A 19,055-nucleotide genomic window follows, 5' to 3' on the forward strand; every position below is an offset into this window, starting at 1 on the left:
AAGGTCGCTTCTCGGTCTCGTCTTATCGCTGAAACATCGTGACGCGCTCCTGAGATGAAGTCAAGTTTGCGTCATTCCTGCGCACAAGTCGACGACTTCCAATCACACGTCCGGAGGCTTTAAAGGCACAGCCGGGCGCGTACGCGCTTCATTGCTATGTGACCCCACGCGTCGGGAGTGGGGGGAAATCTGACGGGGGGTGGGTTTGGGGGGCGTTGGAAAGGCCTGGGGATGCGATGAAAGGTCCCCAGTGTGACTCCTGAAAGGACGTTATGACTAGAATAACAATTAGAATATCACAAAAGTACCCAAACCAGTACTTTTACGCACGCGTTCTGCCGTCCGAGCGGTGCGGCGCTGTCCGCGGTCCTGAGGGCGCGCGGTGACGCTCGCGCCTGCATTTCGATGTCACAACCTGAAGCTAGAGATCTCTGACCTTGTCACACGGTCATCACTCATATTGAATCAAATGAAACAGCTAGAACAGGTTTCAGGTGATCTGGTCCTTCAGCAGAATGTGAATATTTGATCCTTTTTGACCTGCACGTGTGGGGGAAACCAAACGGATAAGATAACCCCAAAAGAGTGCCGCTGGAAAGATAATTAGGACAGCAGGGGGAGAATCTGGGTCAGGACTGTGGGTCAGTCCTTCAGGACCCTGGACAGAGACAAGAGACAGATAAACTGCCTGGAAGACCAGCAGACAAGGACACAATCGCCACCAAGCAACAGGTTTAGGGCATTCCGGGACGCTCGCGAGCCACCCTTTGTCCTTTCCACTTCCCTTCCTACAGAAATCACTAAAACAACCGAGATCGCAAATTGTCCGACTGTTGACGTCAGCGCCACAGTTACTCACTTCAGCTTGCATAAGCCACCAAAGCGCCCGCGGCTCCCGTTTTGCCCGTATCCTGTGGCTGACTCACAGATAATCGGCATGTAAATCGATACAACAAACACAACAAGTGGGCAATGGAAGCGGCGTGGAGGCCGTGGGTGGGGGAGAGCGCGTTACCCTGGGAGCCGTGTCACGGCTCCGGACGCCGTTTGGCTAGCGGCTGTGCAGCACGCGCGGGTATCGGCGGGTGTTCTGTGCGCACACCTCTCTCCTTGACAACACATGTAAAGATTTAAGGCCCGCGTGACCTTGTGCACGCACGCCGTGACCTCCTCCTGTGCTCTCTCAGCAGGCCGACTCACCACTGAGGTCAGCGCATCAACACCTTGGCTCTAGACTGCTTACTGCTAAAACCGCTCATAAGTACAGTAACAGTCTACAGTCATGGCTACTGACGCCTGACAAACCTCTGCCCCTGTGACACTTCAGCAGGGACGAGACGCTGCTCTACTGTACCCCCCCCCCCCCAGCAGCGTTACTGAAGGCTGCATCAGCAACACAGACGCCCGCCAACGTCAGCGCCGACCGCGGCCAATCATATTTCCGCAGCTGTCTCCATGGTTACCGTGGCATTAGATTGTTACTGTAGCAACTGCACCAGTGGTAACAGTCTACAGCCATGGTCGCTAGGGGGCAAAAGACACAACTGGTGAGACGCTGGCCAGAGAAAGGCTTCATTAATCAAGGTAAGGTGTGAAGATTTTTTATTTTTTTATTGATTGTAGCTGCGTAGTGAGTCTGGGTTGACTCTAAAGATACATGTAACTGAACTGTCTGAACCCAACACACGTGAGCTCGCAGGAGGAGGCATTTCTGACACTCCAGGGATGCAGAAAACACGCCGACATCATCGAAGAGAGCTCCACCCGTTCCAGGAGGACAAAGACGCAGGACTCGATGATGTCTGAAAAGACTCATTTGTCGGTTCAGGACATCCCGAAACTGCTTTCCTCTGAATTCCACCCATGTGTCAGATCTCATAGATGAATCCAGCGAGAGCGCTCCAGACTCTTTGTATCTTTGGGTGGGACATGATGGTCTGTTCAGAGTGAAGCTGAGGAAGAAAGCCTCCCTGAAGGGGAAGCGAGAGCGTGCAAGTGACAATAAACACTTTGAGATGCGGAACATTCTGGTGCACTGACTTCATTTTTCACACGATAACCGATTAACCCGAAGGTTTGGTTTGACAAAGATGTTCGTTAGCACTCAAGCGTCTGAAGTTCTGGAGAGAAAAACCATCATCTTGGCTCAGAGCAACGGCCCTTCAGATGCTGACCTTTCAGTCTGGGCTCTTTCTCCTGCGATATGAAATGTAACGCCGATGACCAGGGCCGGGCTGACCTCCCACGCACGATTGGTCATCTCTTTACAGAACTTTCTCCTCTCTCTCCATCTCTTTTTTTTCACACTTAAGACTCTTCGCCAACCTCTTAATGATTTTCCGTGTGCAGTGTTGTTTGGCCGCCCGGGCTGCTTCTCTCCCACACAGAGGCAGCAGCCTAAAGACGTGATCACTTCAGGTTCAGATCAACCGCTCGTTAAATGGCTGCGAACTTTGAGGAACCGGGTTTCTTCTCAGAACTGTCACTTTGGCTCATTTTTACGTCAGGTGTATCGACCCTCTATTGGAATCATTTAAGGAGGCGAGGATGGCGGCTACAGCCTGGCAGACGTCCCGTTAGTCGCCCGAGTCTTTAAGCTTAAACGACAAACGGAATCGATGAAATCTAATATATAATCCTCACGTTCACCCAATGAGCTCAAGAAGAAGTAAAATAAAACAATGAGAGAAGCAGAACTGTTTTCCTGAACCCTTTTTCACCCGATGGGCAGCATTTCTGGCACTTCCTGGTCCAGGTAATCACACCAAATTACCGACTTTGAATGGAATTTGGGGCTACTGAAGAAAGACAATCAGTGATGAACAATATGTTCCCAGATTTCTCTCTTTCCAAATGATTCTCAAACTGAGTCAGAATGGTGCATTTGCAGATTTCAAGAAATGCTCGAACAAACACATCATCAAAGGGCTATTTTAAAACGTGATAATGCGTTCACAAAAAAAGGTTTCTGCCGTGACTCATCATTTACCACGGAACTAAAACGGCTTAAGATGCTCAAAATGATGTATGTGCAGGCAATTTTATGAAAGGCAAAATTTTAGGAAACATCTACTAAATCCACCTGTGACCTTTGGATGGTTCGAAACGACGCAGGAGATCTGACACACATTACAAATGTGTTAAAAATAAAAATAAAAGGTCTAAAGAGCAAATAAGACATGGGAAACAGATAAAGGATGGATGCGTGTGAAGCTGGATTCTGAAAACATGTGGAAAGAGAAAGTTACGCTGCATAATTACGCACTTCTGACATGAAAAATGACCTGCAAACAGTGCCACCTAGTGGGCACAAAGCGGTAAGCACGGTCAAATTAAACAAACATGGATGAGACTTTCAGTTCCTGGAATTATAAAATTAGGTACCTTATAATAATAAATACAACTCCATCAAACATCACAGTTTTAGGAAGATTCAGAAAAATCTATCTGAGTTTACATCATTTCAGAAAACATCAAAGTTTTGCTGAAGAGGGCTAAGAAATGCTGCAGATCAAGATAAATGTTACACAAGCATTTGTTGCATCAATTGTATCATTTCCCTGCTGTTACCATGGTGATGTGGTTACAAATGATGGAACTTGCTGACCTGATTTGATGTGAAGAAAAAAAACACCAAAAAAAGACAGCAGAAATTTCATTTTAATTTAAATTTTACAGAGACTGTCATTTTAAGAACATCATTCACAATAATGGAACATTTGTGAGTGAAAAAACAAAAATATATTGCAAGTATCTAAAATGCCAAAGCTGTTGCGGCGCACTGTGAATCACATCTGAAGGGACCGTCTCCTGTTGTGAGGTGACTTTTCGAAGATCAGTAATTAGAAATATTTAGGCCGTGACTTCCAAACGTGCACACATTAAATGAAGAAAAGCCGCATCTCCCTGATGGTTTGAATCCAAGAAAACAATTCAACATCAGCTCAGAAGGAGTTCTGCTCCCTAATAATTTATTCCCGACTGCCAAGCAACGCACGCCGCCATCTAGCACCTACTGACGCTCTTCGCTGAAGGAACACGTGAGGCACATGAGAAAAACGGACATCTGGCGTGTCGAGCTGCATCACGCCGGTCTCTGTTGCCGGGGAGAAACGGCGATGTAAAACGGGAGTGATCAGACCCAAAAAAAAAACCATTCAAGGAGAAGAATTCCCAGAAGCATGGAAACCGACTGAGACGGCGTGCTGCAAGGCGGTGAAAGAAAGGTTGTGGGGATAAGTCAGAGCAAAGGTGCCTCGCTGCCAATCAACTGAGTAGCAGCGTGTTTATTTATTTATTTAGGCTCTGACAGATTCCTTCATAGATAAATAACGAGGAGAGAGAAAACAGTCGTGACTGGAGCGGCCCGCACATCAATAAAGCTGTAAAAACGCATCGTGAAGACGGACGGAAGCTTTGGAAATGAACAGGAAAAATAGGAATTTTCATCTTGCGTTCTTCAGCACAACGCGTCCCTCGCCGTCAAAGGGATTGTGTCTGAAAAGCTGTTTCATCCAACGTCAAGAGGATCTCGCTTGATTAAAGCCGCCCACATTAGCGAGCCCCTCTAATTCCACATAACGTCCTCAAGGTCATCTCAAAATTAACAATTACAGTTCTAATCTGCCATCACAAAAGCAGTACAGAAAGACCCGCAAGTTTGCTTTGTGTGGGAAGAACTCATTTGTGTGTAACCTAGAGCCTCTTCTCTGCAGGAATTCGACGCATAAACGGCGGCTGCGTGCGTTCTGAGAACGCATGTGGAGGGACGTGAATGAGAGCACTGAATTTGGTTTGATCTGCTGTGTGGTGAAATGAGGGATTATATATAGCTGGTAATCCATTTAAGGGGCCGAGAGCTCATCTGGATTTAGCTGTGGCCGCACACGGACTGCGTGGACTAGTGTGTGTCCTCCCTTGGTTGGTCTGACCTTCCCCGTGTCGGTGAGCTGAGGCAGAGGGGCGCTGCACAACAGTCACGATGCGTCACTTCCCGTCGCAGCCACAGGGGGCGCACTTGCTCTGCGAACATTCCTTGATGGCAAGTGCTGCTTCTGTGCTTTGTTTCTGCAGGCAGGTCAGTGGGATAGTGATCACACCAATGACAGGCATCAAAAAGAGCTGTTGCATCATAAACAAGCACAACCGATCCCATTCGTACGAAAGGTAATCAAGGTCATAGACACGCCTTTCACAGAGCAGACCATGCCTACATGTCGTGCCACCAAAACGCCACTTGGTGGCACTGTGGAGACACCTTGTTCAAAGTCTCAAACGGAACAGATATTATTTTCTCATTTTCTCACCCTCTCCTCTCAATTCCAGTCCCATTCACTCCTTATCAGCAGCCCTCACTCACCTGTCTCCGAGTCGGCCGTGCAGGCTGGTTGACAGGATGGTTGGGTGCCCACGGCCCCAGGCTTTGATTAGAGTAGAAGTCCATGGGGTAGACCTCCTTCCAGTCTACCTCCTGCAACGCCACAGCTGCCTAAGAGAAAAGAAGGAGGAGATTCACAAGTAATACGAAACAAAAATAGAAAAGACAATGGTGTCTGTTGGCACCATGTGTTAAAGTGATGCTTCTTCCGTCCTTTAACTTAGAGTTTGTGGCTAAACAGAGGAAAACAGTGATGAGAACTTGATGACAGGTGTAATTTTATTCAGTCTGGCAGACGGGCAGGGGTCGTCACTGTCAGGCTCTATTGTCAGAGCACCAAACATCTGTTAAAGGAGGGGCGAAAAGAGCTGGCCTGATGATGTGGAGCGCTCCATATGGAGGGAAAATGTCTCCAAACACTGATTCTGACAGCAGCAGCAGATCGTTTCAGAATAAATTAATCAACATTCATTTGTCTCAAACTGAATATGACCTCACCATATTTACACTAATTCAAAGATGCTACATACTTTACTTTCAATCAAAATTCTAAAAATAAGCGACACAGGGGTGTGTTTTGGGTGTCCAGCACTCATAAACCGTATGTGGATCTACAAGAGGCTGCTGTCGCTGCAGTCATTTCATCCCAAAATTCATCTGGGATGAAATTAACCTACAATTTCTTCACCAAGTCCCACAACCCAAAAACTCAGCGTTTCCATCCCGACCGCCTCTCCTCTGCCCTTATTCCACCAGGCTCAGATTCAGCTTTTACCCCCTCCCACCACGCTTCTCTGCGAGCTAGCGTCTGCTGCTAATCCCTGCACCGACAGAAAAGCCAAGTGTGTCTTATTGAGTATAAATATAACATGAGGCACACTGAAAATAAATGCCCACCCTTCCACCCCCCACTCACTATACCCTCCCGTCTACTTCCCCTTCATCTTCATTGTAGATGCCACGGAGGAGAAAGTCCTGTGTGGTTTGTGGGAGATGTAACCCTCATCACTATTAGCTGGGCTGAATCACAAATGCACCTATAGATACAGATCCTAATGAATTAAACAACACTGTTTCCAAGCAGGAATAGTTCAACATAAGCAAAAAGTAAAAGATTTCCTTGTCAGGTGAACATTTAATGGCTCCTTCTAAAGCAGCACAAGCGGTTCACCATTATGGGAGGAAAACCACCTTATAGCCGATTCCCATGGAAGTCCACATCAAATACCATCTGAAAAAGTTACGTAATCACCTGGAAAAAACCCCATAGCAAATCTAAGAGGCTTGGTTTGGATCTTCATGGACTTTAGGTCCAATTTACCTCTTCAGAATAAATAAATAAAACCAGTGTATATTGAAAGCAGGATGTGTCGTGCATAACTGTGGCCAGTAGGGGGGGCTGATCCTCTGCTGATGTTGATGCTTGTGTGTTGGAATGCCATGCAGTAAAAATAAAGGGAATGGAAGATGGAGCATTAGTGGCAGGCCTCGATAGGTTCACAAACACACAGAGGCCTTCATTAATCCTAATTAAAGGTCTCTCTGTAATCTATGAGCATCGCCTAGCAGAGCGGGGATATTGTTTAAACGTGTTGAGAGCTGCACGTTTACCTCGTAGGGGGACAACAAGGGCTTGGAGAAGGCTGTGCCCCAATCGATAGACAGACGTGGACAAGCTATCTGGATCCACCTGTAAAACAGACAATCACATTCAGGACGGAGGGGAAAGAGGTGAGAGACCGGATAGCGGCGGGCGGAGGCGACGGGAGTCCAAGGTCCAATTATAAAGGTGAGGCACATCTGCAGAAGCACGAGACAACTGCTGCCCGCCTCCAGCTGATCTCCAGCATCTGCTGAGGAGCTCTGCCTGATTTTTAACAGCGCTGAACACGGCCAGGCGACACCGTCTGAATGAGAGCAGGCAGTAACACAGAGAAGCTGTGATCAGGGGAGAAAAACAAAGGCAAAGACCTGAACAGACTCGGAAAAACAAGGAAACACGGTGAAATTAAAGAAGGCAGAAGAGAGGTGAGTGTGAATTAAAAAAAAAAAAAAAAAAACCTGCACCAGCCTGGTCTCCACGGAGGTAGCCTACATAGCTGGCAGACAGGGTGGTGGAGAGGGGTGAGGCAGGGCGGGCTGTGAAAAATAGAGCTGGGGATGGGAGAGAGGGGTGAGAGGAGGGAAGGACACCGAAGGGAGGGGGGGGTATGAGACGAGTGAGAAGAGAGGCAGGAGTCGCTGGGAAGATTGGCAGGGAGAAAAGTGTTTACTCTGGAAAATGTATGAAAGAGGGACGAGGGGAGGGCACGAATGTGAGAGTAAACAGCTGGAGGGAGAGGAAAACAAACACACACAATGTGAAAATGGAGACGGGGAGAAGTGGCCGAGGTGACGGAGGTTAGCTTTCACAGATCAATGCAATCTGCGGCTCCATCTCGTCCTTGTCCCCTGATCCTGATGGAGCTCCGTCTGAAATATTGACCGACTGGAAGCGGGCTGGGGTGCGGAGAGACGCCGCGCAGATAACGTCAGAGGCGGGAAACATCAACAAAAATAAACCCTTTTACAGAGAGAGAGAGAGAGAGAGAGAGAGACGGGGACGGATTCGGTTCTGTTGTAATCGGCTACGACGGATGTTTGGGTTTTGACAACTGCGGCAAAAAAATTCCACGTCTGGGGTTTATTCGACAATTTAGGAGCACTTTTCTCCACGGCGGAGCTGCTCCACGCTGCTTCCTGTCACCAGTGTTTTCCATCAGTACCCCCCCCACCCCCTCCTGAAATTTAATTCACCCTTCCTAATTTCCTGAGTCAGATATTTGCGTTGAGATCTCTTTAGGCTTGCCGAGTTGAAAGAAAAAAAGTCAATAATTTGACCTTTGAGCGAGCTAGTGCAACTTTGTCAAACACAATGCAAATGGAGCGAAACTGCTCCGGTTCACATTCGGCTGTATGTGTCTGTACGTGCGTAATGAGCTTAAAAGAACACTGGGAGGGGTTTAAAAGGGAAGGCTGATTAATACGCAGACCGAGACTCCTCAGCTAAATCCTCGGGGCTGGCTTTGAAACCAGGGTCTGGGAGGAAAGTCAGACAAAGAGCATGAAAGTAAAGCAGCGAGGATCCCCTCTAAGGAGCCGCTAGCTGATCGGCACGCGGAAGATCTGCTAATGCTGAATGATACATGGTGTCATCTGTGGCGTTAGCATTAGCAATAGCGGAGCCTCTACTTCCAGGCTTTGTTGGACCGTGAATCCAGTCTGCACGGATGATATGATGCAGTGCAGTGAAACCAAAACAGAGTCGGAGGAGGGGGCGTGGAGCCTCCCTCGCATTTATTCAGAAACAAAGATGAACTGAAGTCTCTGCTTTTGTAGTAGAAAGCAGAGTTGCTTAAACACAAAGACGTCAGTGGATTAGAGAAGCGGAATGCCGGCCTCTTGGGGACTGTGGCAGTTTAAATTATGCACCGTGAGCTCCAGTCCTGGCGAGCAGCGTTTCCTGCCGTGGCCCATTATACCTCTGACACTGTTAGGAGGACCTCCACCTGCATGGCTCCTCCGCGGCTACGCTCGGGGAGCTTGAAAAGCCGGGGCGTTTAACTTCCCCGAGCGGCGGGACAGAGAAAACGGCTGAAACGCACATCTTAGCTGAATTAAACAAGTACTTTCATTTCAATTAATGAATGGCAGTCAGATAATAGTAGGCAATCCTCTGTTTTGCTTTTGCAGCCCAGCAGAGAGGAGTGTGTGTGTGTGTGTGTGTGTGTGTGTGTGTGTGTGTGTGTGTGTGTGTGTGTGTGTGTGGCGGAGTGATATCTGTAGAGTTTAAAATCTGCTTAGGGACAGCCTAATTACACACTTAAGAGCATATGCTAATGGCTCTTTTTCTTCATATGTGTGTGTCTGATGACAGAGAGCCTGAGGGAGGGCTAATGCATCCTCGACCAGCCTCGTCGCTGCTTCATCCTGCCGCCTTGTTTGCTCTCTTTCTTGACTCTGCTGCAGAATTTTCTGCAGAGATTTTTTTTTTTTTTTAAATAAAAAGAACAGCTGAAAAATATATATAGAGAGGCCAAGGAGATCCAGAGTCCGACGTAGTTATGACAAATGATCCAAACACTGTTGTGAGGGAGTCAGAGCTCCCTTTAATGACCTCACAGTTGGGCTATTTCTGAGTCTGCATCAATAAACAAGGATTAAAGGTCTGAACATAACGAATCAGCCAGTTCTTGTTCTAGCTTTTGTTTTGCACATTTATTTTGGCCAGTTTAAATGAAGGATGAAGTGACTTTTCCAAAGATTTAGCTTTTAATGAATAGTGCAAATGTATAAATGTTGGCCTTAATCGGCCATGCACATGTATAATCATCAACAGTTTCATTAATTTAGGAATTAAATGATTTATTAAATTAAATAAAACCCACCGCCACCCACAGCAGAACCCGACGGCCACAGTTTGCTCCTTTAAAAAAGGCTTCTTCAAGATTTGATACAGACTTTTATACCAGGCTGTGATTGGACATCCTCCTTTGGTTTGCAGGACCTTTATCAGCCTGAATAGTCAGGGAATAATGAGGGAATAGACCACAGCTGGCCATTAAATGACGTGACGGTTAATCGTCCAATTACTCCTGGGCCTCTGAGAATGGAGCCGTATGTGCAGAAATAGCTGTAATTCTTTTAAAAAAAGCTAATGCTGGGCTTTATTTAAACATATTCTTAACCAAGTCGTCATCCTGAAACCTACACAAACTGCTTATCAAATGAAATCGAGTGCTCCTGTTGGATTTCCAGCTGTCACAAGAGGCCTGTTTCCTTTACACAAACATACATTCAGGTCTGGTCTGCAGCTTTGTTTTGGTTGGGTTGGATGAATCGTGCCCGACTTACATAATTTTGGAGTTGCATTGGTATTTCAGCCTGAAGAGAAGAGGGAAAAAAACCCATCCCACTCAGCTACCTCTGCATCTCTCCAGCTCGCTCTCAATCTCTCCCGGACCTTCTGTCCTTCTCTCACCCACTCCTCCCTCACATATCACACCTCTTATTACTCTACAGTGGGAGGCCAATCAGAGGGAGAGTGTCTGTGTGTGTCACTAACCCCTTGCGCAACTTCACCTCTCTCCTTCTGGATAAAAGACTCAAGCTTCATTATAGCCTAAAATGTTATTTCATTTATATTATTAGGAAAAAATCCAAGGACAAGATCCTTCAGTGCATCAGAGGCAGGTACGAAAAAGACTAAAATACAAAAAATAAATGACCAAATGGAAGTGAGCAGTCGAAAAAATAAATCATTCAGTGTGTTACAGGACTGAGGAAATCGTATTGACTGATAATTAGCTCTCGTCGCAGATTTCGCTGACTCGTGAAAGACGGGAGCGCTTCGGAAATATCGCTGATTGCAACAAAGGCGTGTTAGTTTGTCAATGCGCTTGAATCAATATGGATTTTTCATTGTTCCAGATGCAAGTTTGTGTTTCGCTGGACGGACGGACGGACGGACGGAGCGACAGATGAACATACTCACGCGTCAACGTCTGGCATCAGATCCAGTTTGCTGGGGAAAATCTCTGACAGGAGCACTCGGGTGAAGGACTTGCCCAGAGACTGCAGCCTGGATTCTAAGTGCTGCGGAGAGAAAGGTGAACGACGCGGCTTTAAGTCAGGGTCAGTTTGTTAATGCACCCCCCCACACACACACACACACACACACTTGTCTTCCCATTATGAGACATGTCAGAGACAGTTCTGCTCCTTGATGTGAGAGGCTCACCCACCTTTATACCTTCGACTCTCTACAGAAGACTGCAGAATGTGTCATTCTCAAATTTTTGGCCATGGCAAAATGGGGAAATTTCGAGCAATGTTGCGTTACCTTTTTGTAATAAAACCACATATAGACCAGAAATGCTGTTAGCATGAGAAAAGCAGGTGAAAGGTCATGAGAACAGGGAAAGCGGGGAGTGGCTGGGGGTCAGGCGTGCCCACAAGGGGCTCGTCAGTCCATCGAATAATAACCCTCCGCAGGCCCATGTGTGCGCTGCTAATGGATAACAACTCGGACTTGCAAACAGTTTCTCACAAGTGTCCACACTTAACAGAGCGTGCACTCGCGCCGTCTTACAAATGATAATCCTCACTCAGAGTGGGTACGGCTGCGCGGCACACACACGACGTGGGGACTTTCCATTTAAAAATATAGTACGTAATTTAATTATCTAAGCCTGGATTCATACTGATAATTAGCGGCAACTGTTTATTTGTTTCTTCCAATTACTTATTTATTCTGTTTGTGGCGGGGAAATGCCGAAGACGTCTGTTTTAATCGGCTTCAAAATAAGAGCGTCCCGAAGCTTCGAGAGGTGTGTAATTGTTGTAAATATGGTGGAGTCTCAGGGCGTGAAAAAGCCCGGATGCAGATGCAAATTTACCTCCAGGACTTTGGGGCTGCCCTGCCGGCCCAGCGTGCCCAAGATCAGGCCCCACGTCTGGGCCAGTCGAGCCTGGTCGATAGCTTTCAGCCTCAGAGCGCGCATGGCGCCGTGGTCGTAGTACTCCCTGGTGAACACTTTACTGTACGGGTCGTATCTGTCAGGAAACACGGTCCAGTCAGCATTAGGACCATTTTTATTCCCATTGTTATCCCAACATTTTCCAGCAACTTTGACCAAACCAGTGCTCAAAAGTACGTTAAAATAATATACTAATTCCAGCTTAATTACCCCTCTTTGAAATCTATTAAACCTGTTACCTCATTTTAACTTTGAGACAGAAACGCCACAAAAGATAAAAGCGCCAGTTGAAAGTTATCAGGTGCAGCAGAAGTTAGCGCATTTCTCAACATCTTATCTCCTTTCCTGTGGTACAAGAGCTTTACGATGAGATTAGGATCTTGTTTATGAGAGCAACCTGTGATCTGTTTGGCGCCACGTACTGGTAGAACAGGGCTGCATCGCTCCGAATACAAACGCCGCCTCATCAAAGCGGAACTCGCGCGATCTTATCGCGGCGCTGCTGACGAGATAACCGACGGCGGCCGCCGGTGAATTTTTGATGTGAAAGGCGCGGGGCTGGAAGAACACTGCGGAAGACAAACTGCCATTTAGTTTGACGATACCTGTAGGCAGGAATCTCCGGGTTAGCGATCATAATTGACTCCAGGTGAAATCTTCCATCTCCCAGGTATCTGCGGACACACATCAAAGCATTCAAAGCATTAGGCGATTTAAATAAAATGCACTGCGATCAGAAACTCTGGCTTATCTCCTCGTCCAGCCCTCCTTCCAGCTGTCTTTTAAAGAAAACACAACCAAAAGGACCAAACGGTGGGGTCTGTTTCCTGCCTCCTCTAGTGGCGTTTCTGACTCCGACGACGGCAGCGCGCTGTTCTCAGAGAATGGACGCCCCTTCCATTAACCTGGGGTCCGTGTTGGGACCACAGTACAGACAGGTTTGCAAAGCTAGAGTGCATAAAGGCTCGTAGTGGCGACAGTTGATAAAAAGCCCCTTGCGGGGGTCAGTTTGAGGAGGCTCCTGCTGCAATGTGAGGGAGCACAGTTCAGGATCCCCCACTAAAGGGTCCCTGTAGGCCTAAATGAGACAGCGCCTGCAATTAGACTGCAACAGAGCAGCTTTTGGAGCAGGAGGTGAGCCTTTAACCACTGAGACTACCTGGGGAGGGACGGAGTAAAGCAGCTGAAAGCCCTCCTATCACCGTGTTCTCGGTTCAAACAAGAAGACATTAACACTCCAGCCACCATCAACGGCACTTTGTGAACGTTACGATTCTGTTTCCATACCATAATCGTCCATTTTCTCCCGTTCTTTTAAAAGCCCTCTGCTTTAAATGCTAATGTGGCACATCTTTGCATTCCCATCCATTACCTTACATCTTTATACTGCTCTTTTGCGACTGATGTGGTGAAAGGGCGGCTGGTAGAAATGGGGTGTCGATCATTACAAAGAGCATTTTTCAGTGTGCTTTTCAGATTTCTAAAGCCCCGAGCTGCGACTCAAGGTCTTACAGATCACAGCTCCTTCACCTCGCAGAAAAAGCTCAAAGCTAAGGTAAATAGCTGGATATTGCTCCCCTTTCCTAATTTCCTAACAGGTCAGACCCTAACCTGAAAAAAAAGTCTTCAACTGAAAAGTTGGAATAAATTTAACTCCAGTGGGGCACAAAGCTGAGTGGTAAATTTCAGTTTACCCTTTGAAAGCAGATGGACATCATCACATATTGCTTATTGTTATATATTGTCTATAATTTAAACAATTAAGGAATTTGAGGTCATCTGAAAGACGTTTACAAAAGGTAGCCACGTTTCTGCAGGGCTGAGAAGCTGCAGCCAGGAGAAAAAAAATGTAGCAAAGCAGACACACTGATCTTCCCGTTGCCAGGGTGACAGCTAATAATCGCTGGAACAGCTGTTCGGAACTTCTCAATGATGCTAATTCCAGTCTGATACTCAGCAGGCAGGAAAGACGCGTGTTCTGTTCTGAAGTTGGTAAATTTAGCGGGAGGTTGACGTGTTCTAAAGCTCAGAGGATCATGAATCTGTGCCTGCCTTCAGTTTACATCTTTGCAAAGAATGACAGCTATTACTGAGTATCATCACCGTATCGAGGCTAATACCACCGGCAGCGTCGCGACATGAGCAGCTTGTTAAATACTCACGTTCTTGGTGCCTCTTGCACAATAGCCAGACTTAGCTGTGACTTTAGCCGCGGCTAATAGCAGATGGAGCTAGTGCAATAGTGGATAAAGAAGACCGCCTTGGTTCAAAACCTTGACAGAAGAGCAAGAATAAAGCAAACGCAGCATCCACCTCAGTGGCACTAGGCTGAATTCAGACATAAGAGTCTTCATCCTCTTTGCTTTATTAATATTAGCCACTTTCTACTTCAAATTTTCATTTCTTTGAACTATTTTTTGCTATCTTTCACAATCACACAGACGCCTACCATTAAACTGTAAAAAAAAAAGCTCTAAAATGGCTGCGTTTTCCTGCTGCTGAGGTTACGGCTGGAGCATGAAGGATGTTTTTTTTTGGCCATTTGCGTTTCTCATTCAAAGAGGGAGTAAAATTCCAGCCACGCCCGCGTGCGACTCATTTGTATTGAGCGCGCGTCGCCCTGAGAGACGGAGAAAGTGAAAGAAAGAGAGAAAAGTGCCAACTCTCAGGCAGCCTAATCGATTCTCTTTCACGTCACCCCCTCCGCGCCCAAAAAAAACCTTTAAACATCAAAGGAAACACAGGAGATTAGCAAGTGAAGCACGTCCTCAACCTTCTCCTTCTATCACATGCACAAAAACATGCATTTACATGAGTGCATTTGCATTTCCCTCCAAAAGGGCCTGCCTTGTGCACACAGTGGCACATGTCCTTCTGCAGACATTTTAATCCCCTGCACTGAGGGGTCTGACCACTGATCTACGTGGATCAGTTTTAACCTGGTGATGCACCTCCTGATCATCATACCAGGGGAATTACTTCAATCAGCTTGGTGTTGAGATCCGCTCCACTGTAGTTCCTACAGACACGGGCGGCTGTGCCTGATCTGCTACTCTGCTGTAGCACCGGCCTCATCATGCCGACGAGCTGGTTTAATGAGTCTTCAACGGTGTCTGTGTTAATGTAAAAGCAGTGTAGAGAGTCTCCCGGGACACACGAAGCTTCAGAGATTGTTTTCCAGGAGAATAAAGCAGAAAATAACAACACAAACGGAAATGGGTGACAGCACCCTAACAATCTGTAATTAGACACCTCACTGCACTGTCTCGCCGCTTTGACAGGCTGTTGACAGGCTGTCTGACTTCAAATAATCAACCAGATCGATTGCTAATCATTCCCCCACATCATGGCTACTGTCGCTTGATGCGGGGTGACATATCGTCATAACGACAATTCCTCACGTCGATGAGCGTAACAAGTTCAGGGCTAATTACGGTGGCGGGGGACAGACAGGTCGGGAAGGGGGAAGGCTGGGTGGTGCCTGGTGGCCTGTTTCTCTTTAAATGAGCAGGAGCAAAGAGGGGCAGGGAGAGGACGAGCGTTCTCACATGATGGCGTCAACTCGGCGGTCCAAACGTGGAGAGGTGCAACCCAAAATCTCTCCCGGCGACAGAGGTCGACACTGCGGGACCAGCACGTCGTATTCTGCGGCGAGTGCGGCGCTCACAGCCTGCAGTAAGGAAGGAGGCAGAGAGGAATCGTGATGAAGAATCCGTTTGTTTGTACAACTGCTGCAAGATGTGCCAAAACCAAACCAAAAAGAGTTTCAATCTGCTTTTGACTTTAATCTTCTGCCATTTCCACCATTAAACTGCGATCAGAACTTTTTCCTTCATCATTATCGTGATTGCACATCCATAAAATGTAGCTTCACTTTTCTTAATGGCCTGTTAAATCTCTATTAAAGATGTTATTATGCATGGTGGGGGGGGGGGTTAGGATTAATCTTCTGAAAATTTTAAGAGACTTCTTATTAATTTGACATTTAAATCCTTCATAAAATAGTTCTGCTTGCTTTAAAATCGGAAGAAAAATGAATAAAGTATAAATATTGACGTTTGAGTTTTGTTTGTTAGCATGCTGGTGGCTACATCGTTATCGATTCAGTCAAAAAAAATGCTGGTGGCCAGATTATAAAGCTTAAACCTGAAAAGGTTAAACCTGCATCAGGAGGCGTGAGCCATGTCTATTTTATATCTCTAAGTGGTGTACAGACGTTTATTGGTGTCAGTGTCCCGGGGGGCCTTTGTGTTTTAAAGGTGTGGGGGAGTCTGGAGCTCTGCAGACACAGTTAGCCCCATTTCTTCTATAAAACATGTGTACTTAAGAGAAATCCCCCTGATCTCTGTCTTTATAGGAAGGCAAGCAGGAAGATGCAGAGGCACAAAGGCAATCGGGACAGAATCTACTAAATCTACTAAATTTTCATGCAGCGGCGAAGAAACGCGATTGACAGTGAGGTCAAAATGTAACAAAAGGTCAGAAGAGTTGAAATAGAAAACGTGCACTTTAGTCCTGAATGGAGCAGCAGAGTTTCTAATGGAGACGCTTGTGTGACGAGGTGGTGAACCGGTCAGCTCAACATTTTGAGGCTAATTTAAGACCAGTCTGTGGGGGGAACGGGTGAACTCTCCGCGTCTCTCGCCCATACAATCTGACCTCTGCAAGCCTATGCGCAGAGATTTATATCATATTTATAAGCGCACACGCATACGGGTGCACTCGAACGCAGCAACATGAAAGGTGACCCACATGAGGTGAGTGCAGCATAAAAATAACAGCAGCTGCATGAGTGAACAACCGTGTCGTTCTGACGTGGTGAAAGCATCAGAATGTATTATAGAACAGCAACCGGCCCAATAAAAATAAAAAATAAAAATGTACATGCTTAATGCTGCAGAGCCGCCGCTGCTTATGTAAGGAGCACGCATGTGTACGACGCTGAACCGTGAGGCCTTGTGAGATCAAATCTGCTTTCATATCTAAAATAAATGCTGAAACCCACACGGGAGCTGAGCCTAAACATGGACTGAAAGCGTGCAGTAGAAATGTACGGGAGGGTTAGCCCTCAGTTCATTTAGCCGGCTCTGAAACAACACAATCACCTGCAGCGCCGCTGCGAACTGGACCGTGCTGACCAGTGCCATCGACTGTCCTGTAGTGAAGTTGAACTTGACCGTGTCCAGGAAGTGTGCGTTGTCCACCTGGATGTCCACGAACACGTAGAGCATCTTGATGCCTTCTGTGGAATCGATGGGGACTGCAGAGACCCAAAGATGAGAGAGTCCCATTGTTATAAAGATAATGGTGCCTGAAACATGTTGCACACACATACAGACGCACATAAAGTTTTATGCGGCCAGTTTGAACTAAAGTCTCAGGGAGGAGAAGTGGATGCAAAGGTTTAAATTATTGAGAAGCAGAGGGACACGTGCGAATGCTATTAATGCCATTAATTTCACACTCAATTTACTACGCAGCTGAGGCAGCTGGAGACGCAGCGACTTAGCCACCGGAAAAAGCAGAAGAAGGAAATGAGGGGAAAGGTGAGTAGTGTTGATCACAGGAATAAGTCTTCCCGATGACTTCGAATTTGACGAAGAGGACAGCGGGGACTATTTTTCGATGACAACTGTGGGGGCAGAATCCTGCAACACTGGGAAGAAGTGAGCAGCAGTGAGCACGGAGAGCGTGGAGAAGGAAGGAGACAGAATGTAAGAAGGCAAAATTAGAAATTCTTGTGACAGTAGGCTGGGGGGAAATGCAATACGGCTGCTGGATGGGGGGGGGGGGCGGCAGCAGGTGAGCTAATAATGTACTACATAATAAAGGGCAGTAAAAGGAAGAGTGGTGAAAGTAATTGGATACTCTGCGTGCGTGTGTGTGGGGGGGGGGGGTGGCGGTGTGGGGGCCCGGCTGTCAATTAACTGGCAGAAGCAGTGATTAATGGGTAGAGAGGGAAGCCGGCGGGGGGGTTTGTAAAGGTGGTTCTGCCACAGGCCACATGTTGAGTTTAAAACGCCGTGGGCTCAAGTTCTGTTAGGAGTGGAAGGAGTTAAAGGAAAAACAGCTGTTCGCTTGATCCGTGGCCAAACCACAAAGGGCATTACGAAGCAACATTGATCAGCGTTTACATTAGCGCGATAGCCCGAGAGGCGGCGGCAATTAGGGCCCCCGGGCGATGAGAAGGACGGGACTCGCTCGACCGTCAGTGATTTCAGCCTGTGTTTCTGAGCCAGGGTCAGCGAGACAAGCTGCTTGCTGCCACCCATGTAAACACACACGCAGCGTTATTTACAGCGCCGCAGTTTGGGTTTCTCTTTGTTGCTTTTGGCGTGTTATTTTGAAAGCTAAGCTGCAATGTTCTTGATATAAAATCTTCAATAAATATTAACAACATAGGCCTGTGTGCTGAGTGGAGATAGAACTCCTGGCTCCTGTCACACATTTTATTAAAGATTGTGGAATAAATGAAAACAATGATTGCTTTTTGCATTGTCAATTTGCCCAACTTGCTTTGATGAAGGCCAAACATTGAATATATATATATATATATATATATATATATATATATATATATATATATATAAATAAAGCATAAATAATAACAATGTCCTATAAAAGTCCAACATCTATTGACGCTGAAAAAGCAAAAAGATTTCTAAAGATACTGACATCCTTTTGAGTATGAAAGGACATGAAAGAGGACATGACAGTGCACGTGGACGCACGTGGAGTTCCTTTAATCTCCTGCCGGTTCGTCACCCACTGATGTTCCCGTGCCAGAGCGCTAAAGGTCAGGAACATACAACCATTAGTGGATTTAAAATTAAATCTCTTCAGAATGGAATCCTCAGCCACGATTATGTCAAATCTCCTTCAGCTTCCTCCGAGTTCAAACTTGTGCAGGAGACGCACAGACAAAGAAACCAGCTTGTTAAAAGTATTAAAATTCTGTTGGTCGGTGCTGGTATTTGGGAGAAGTGAGGCCGTTCTGCCAGAGATGCATCAGAACTATTGATTTAGCATTTCCTCTCATGTTCTAGCAGACGGGTGGGGCGGACGTTCTCAAGAGCTGCGCGAGCTTTTCAAAGTGCGACCCTAATGCATGTCCTCCATCGATCCGCCCTGTAAATATGCTGTCCAGGCTCCAAAGGTCT

At 46.7% G+C, this 19,055-nt stretch overlaps 1 protein-coding gene and 2 non-coding genes across 6 annotated transcripts in view; 2 read left to right on the top strand and 1 right to left on the bottom strand.

The window, feature by feature from the left end:
* Positions 1–1,206: 1,206 nt before the first annotated feature.
* mir212 (microRNA mir-212) lies at positions 1,207–1,301 on the top strand. Its single transcript, NR_105360.1, has one exon. It is a non-coding gene; the product is annotated as a microRNA mir-212 (primary transcript).
* Positions 1,302–1,449: 148 nt separating this feature from the next.
* Positions 1,450–1,534, top strand: mir132 (microRNA mir-132). Its single transcript, NR_105366.1, has one exon. It is a non-coding gene; the product is annotated as a microRNA mir-132 (primary transcript).
* Positions 1,535–3,642: 2,108 nt separating this feature from the next.
* Positions 3,643–19,055, bottom strand: part of dph1 (diphthamide biosynthesis 1) — a 34,305-nt gene continuing 18,892 nt past the window's right edge. For all 4 annotated transcript variants that reach the window (XM_011608521.2, XM_029843520.1, XM_003968520.3 and 1 more), the window contains 8 exons: positions 17,001–17,155; positions 15,444–15,565; positions 12,501–12,569; positions 11,815–11,971; positions 10,911–11,011; positions 6,989–7,067; positions 5,360–5,488; positions 3,643–5,067 (listed from right to left, as the gene is read on the bottom strand). In XM_011608521.2, coding sequence (XP_011606823.1) covers positions 4,987–5,067; positions 5,360–5,488; positions 6,989–7,067; positions 10,911–11,011; positions 11,815–11,971; positions 12,501–12,569; positions 15,444–15,565; positions 17,001–17,155 — 893 coding nt within the window. In that variant the 3' untranslated portion in view covers positions 3,643–4,986. The remainder of the gene's footprint in view (positions 5,068–5,359; positions 5,489–6,988; positions 7,068–10,910; positions 11,012–11,814; positions 11,972–12,500; positions 12,570–15,443; positions 15,566–17,000; positions 17,156–19,055) is intronic.

Source organism: Takifugu rubripes, chromosome 11 (assembly GCF_901000725.2).
Source record: "Takifugu rubripes chromosome 11, fTakRub1.2, whole genome shotgun sequence".
Taxonomy (NCBI): Eukaryota; Metazoa; Chordata; class Actinopteri; order Tetraodontiformes; family Tetraodontidae; genus Takifugu; species Takifugu rubripes.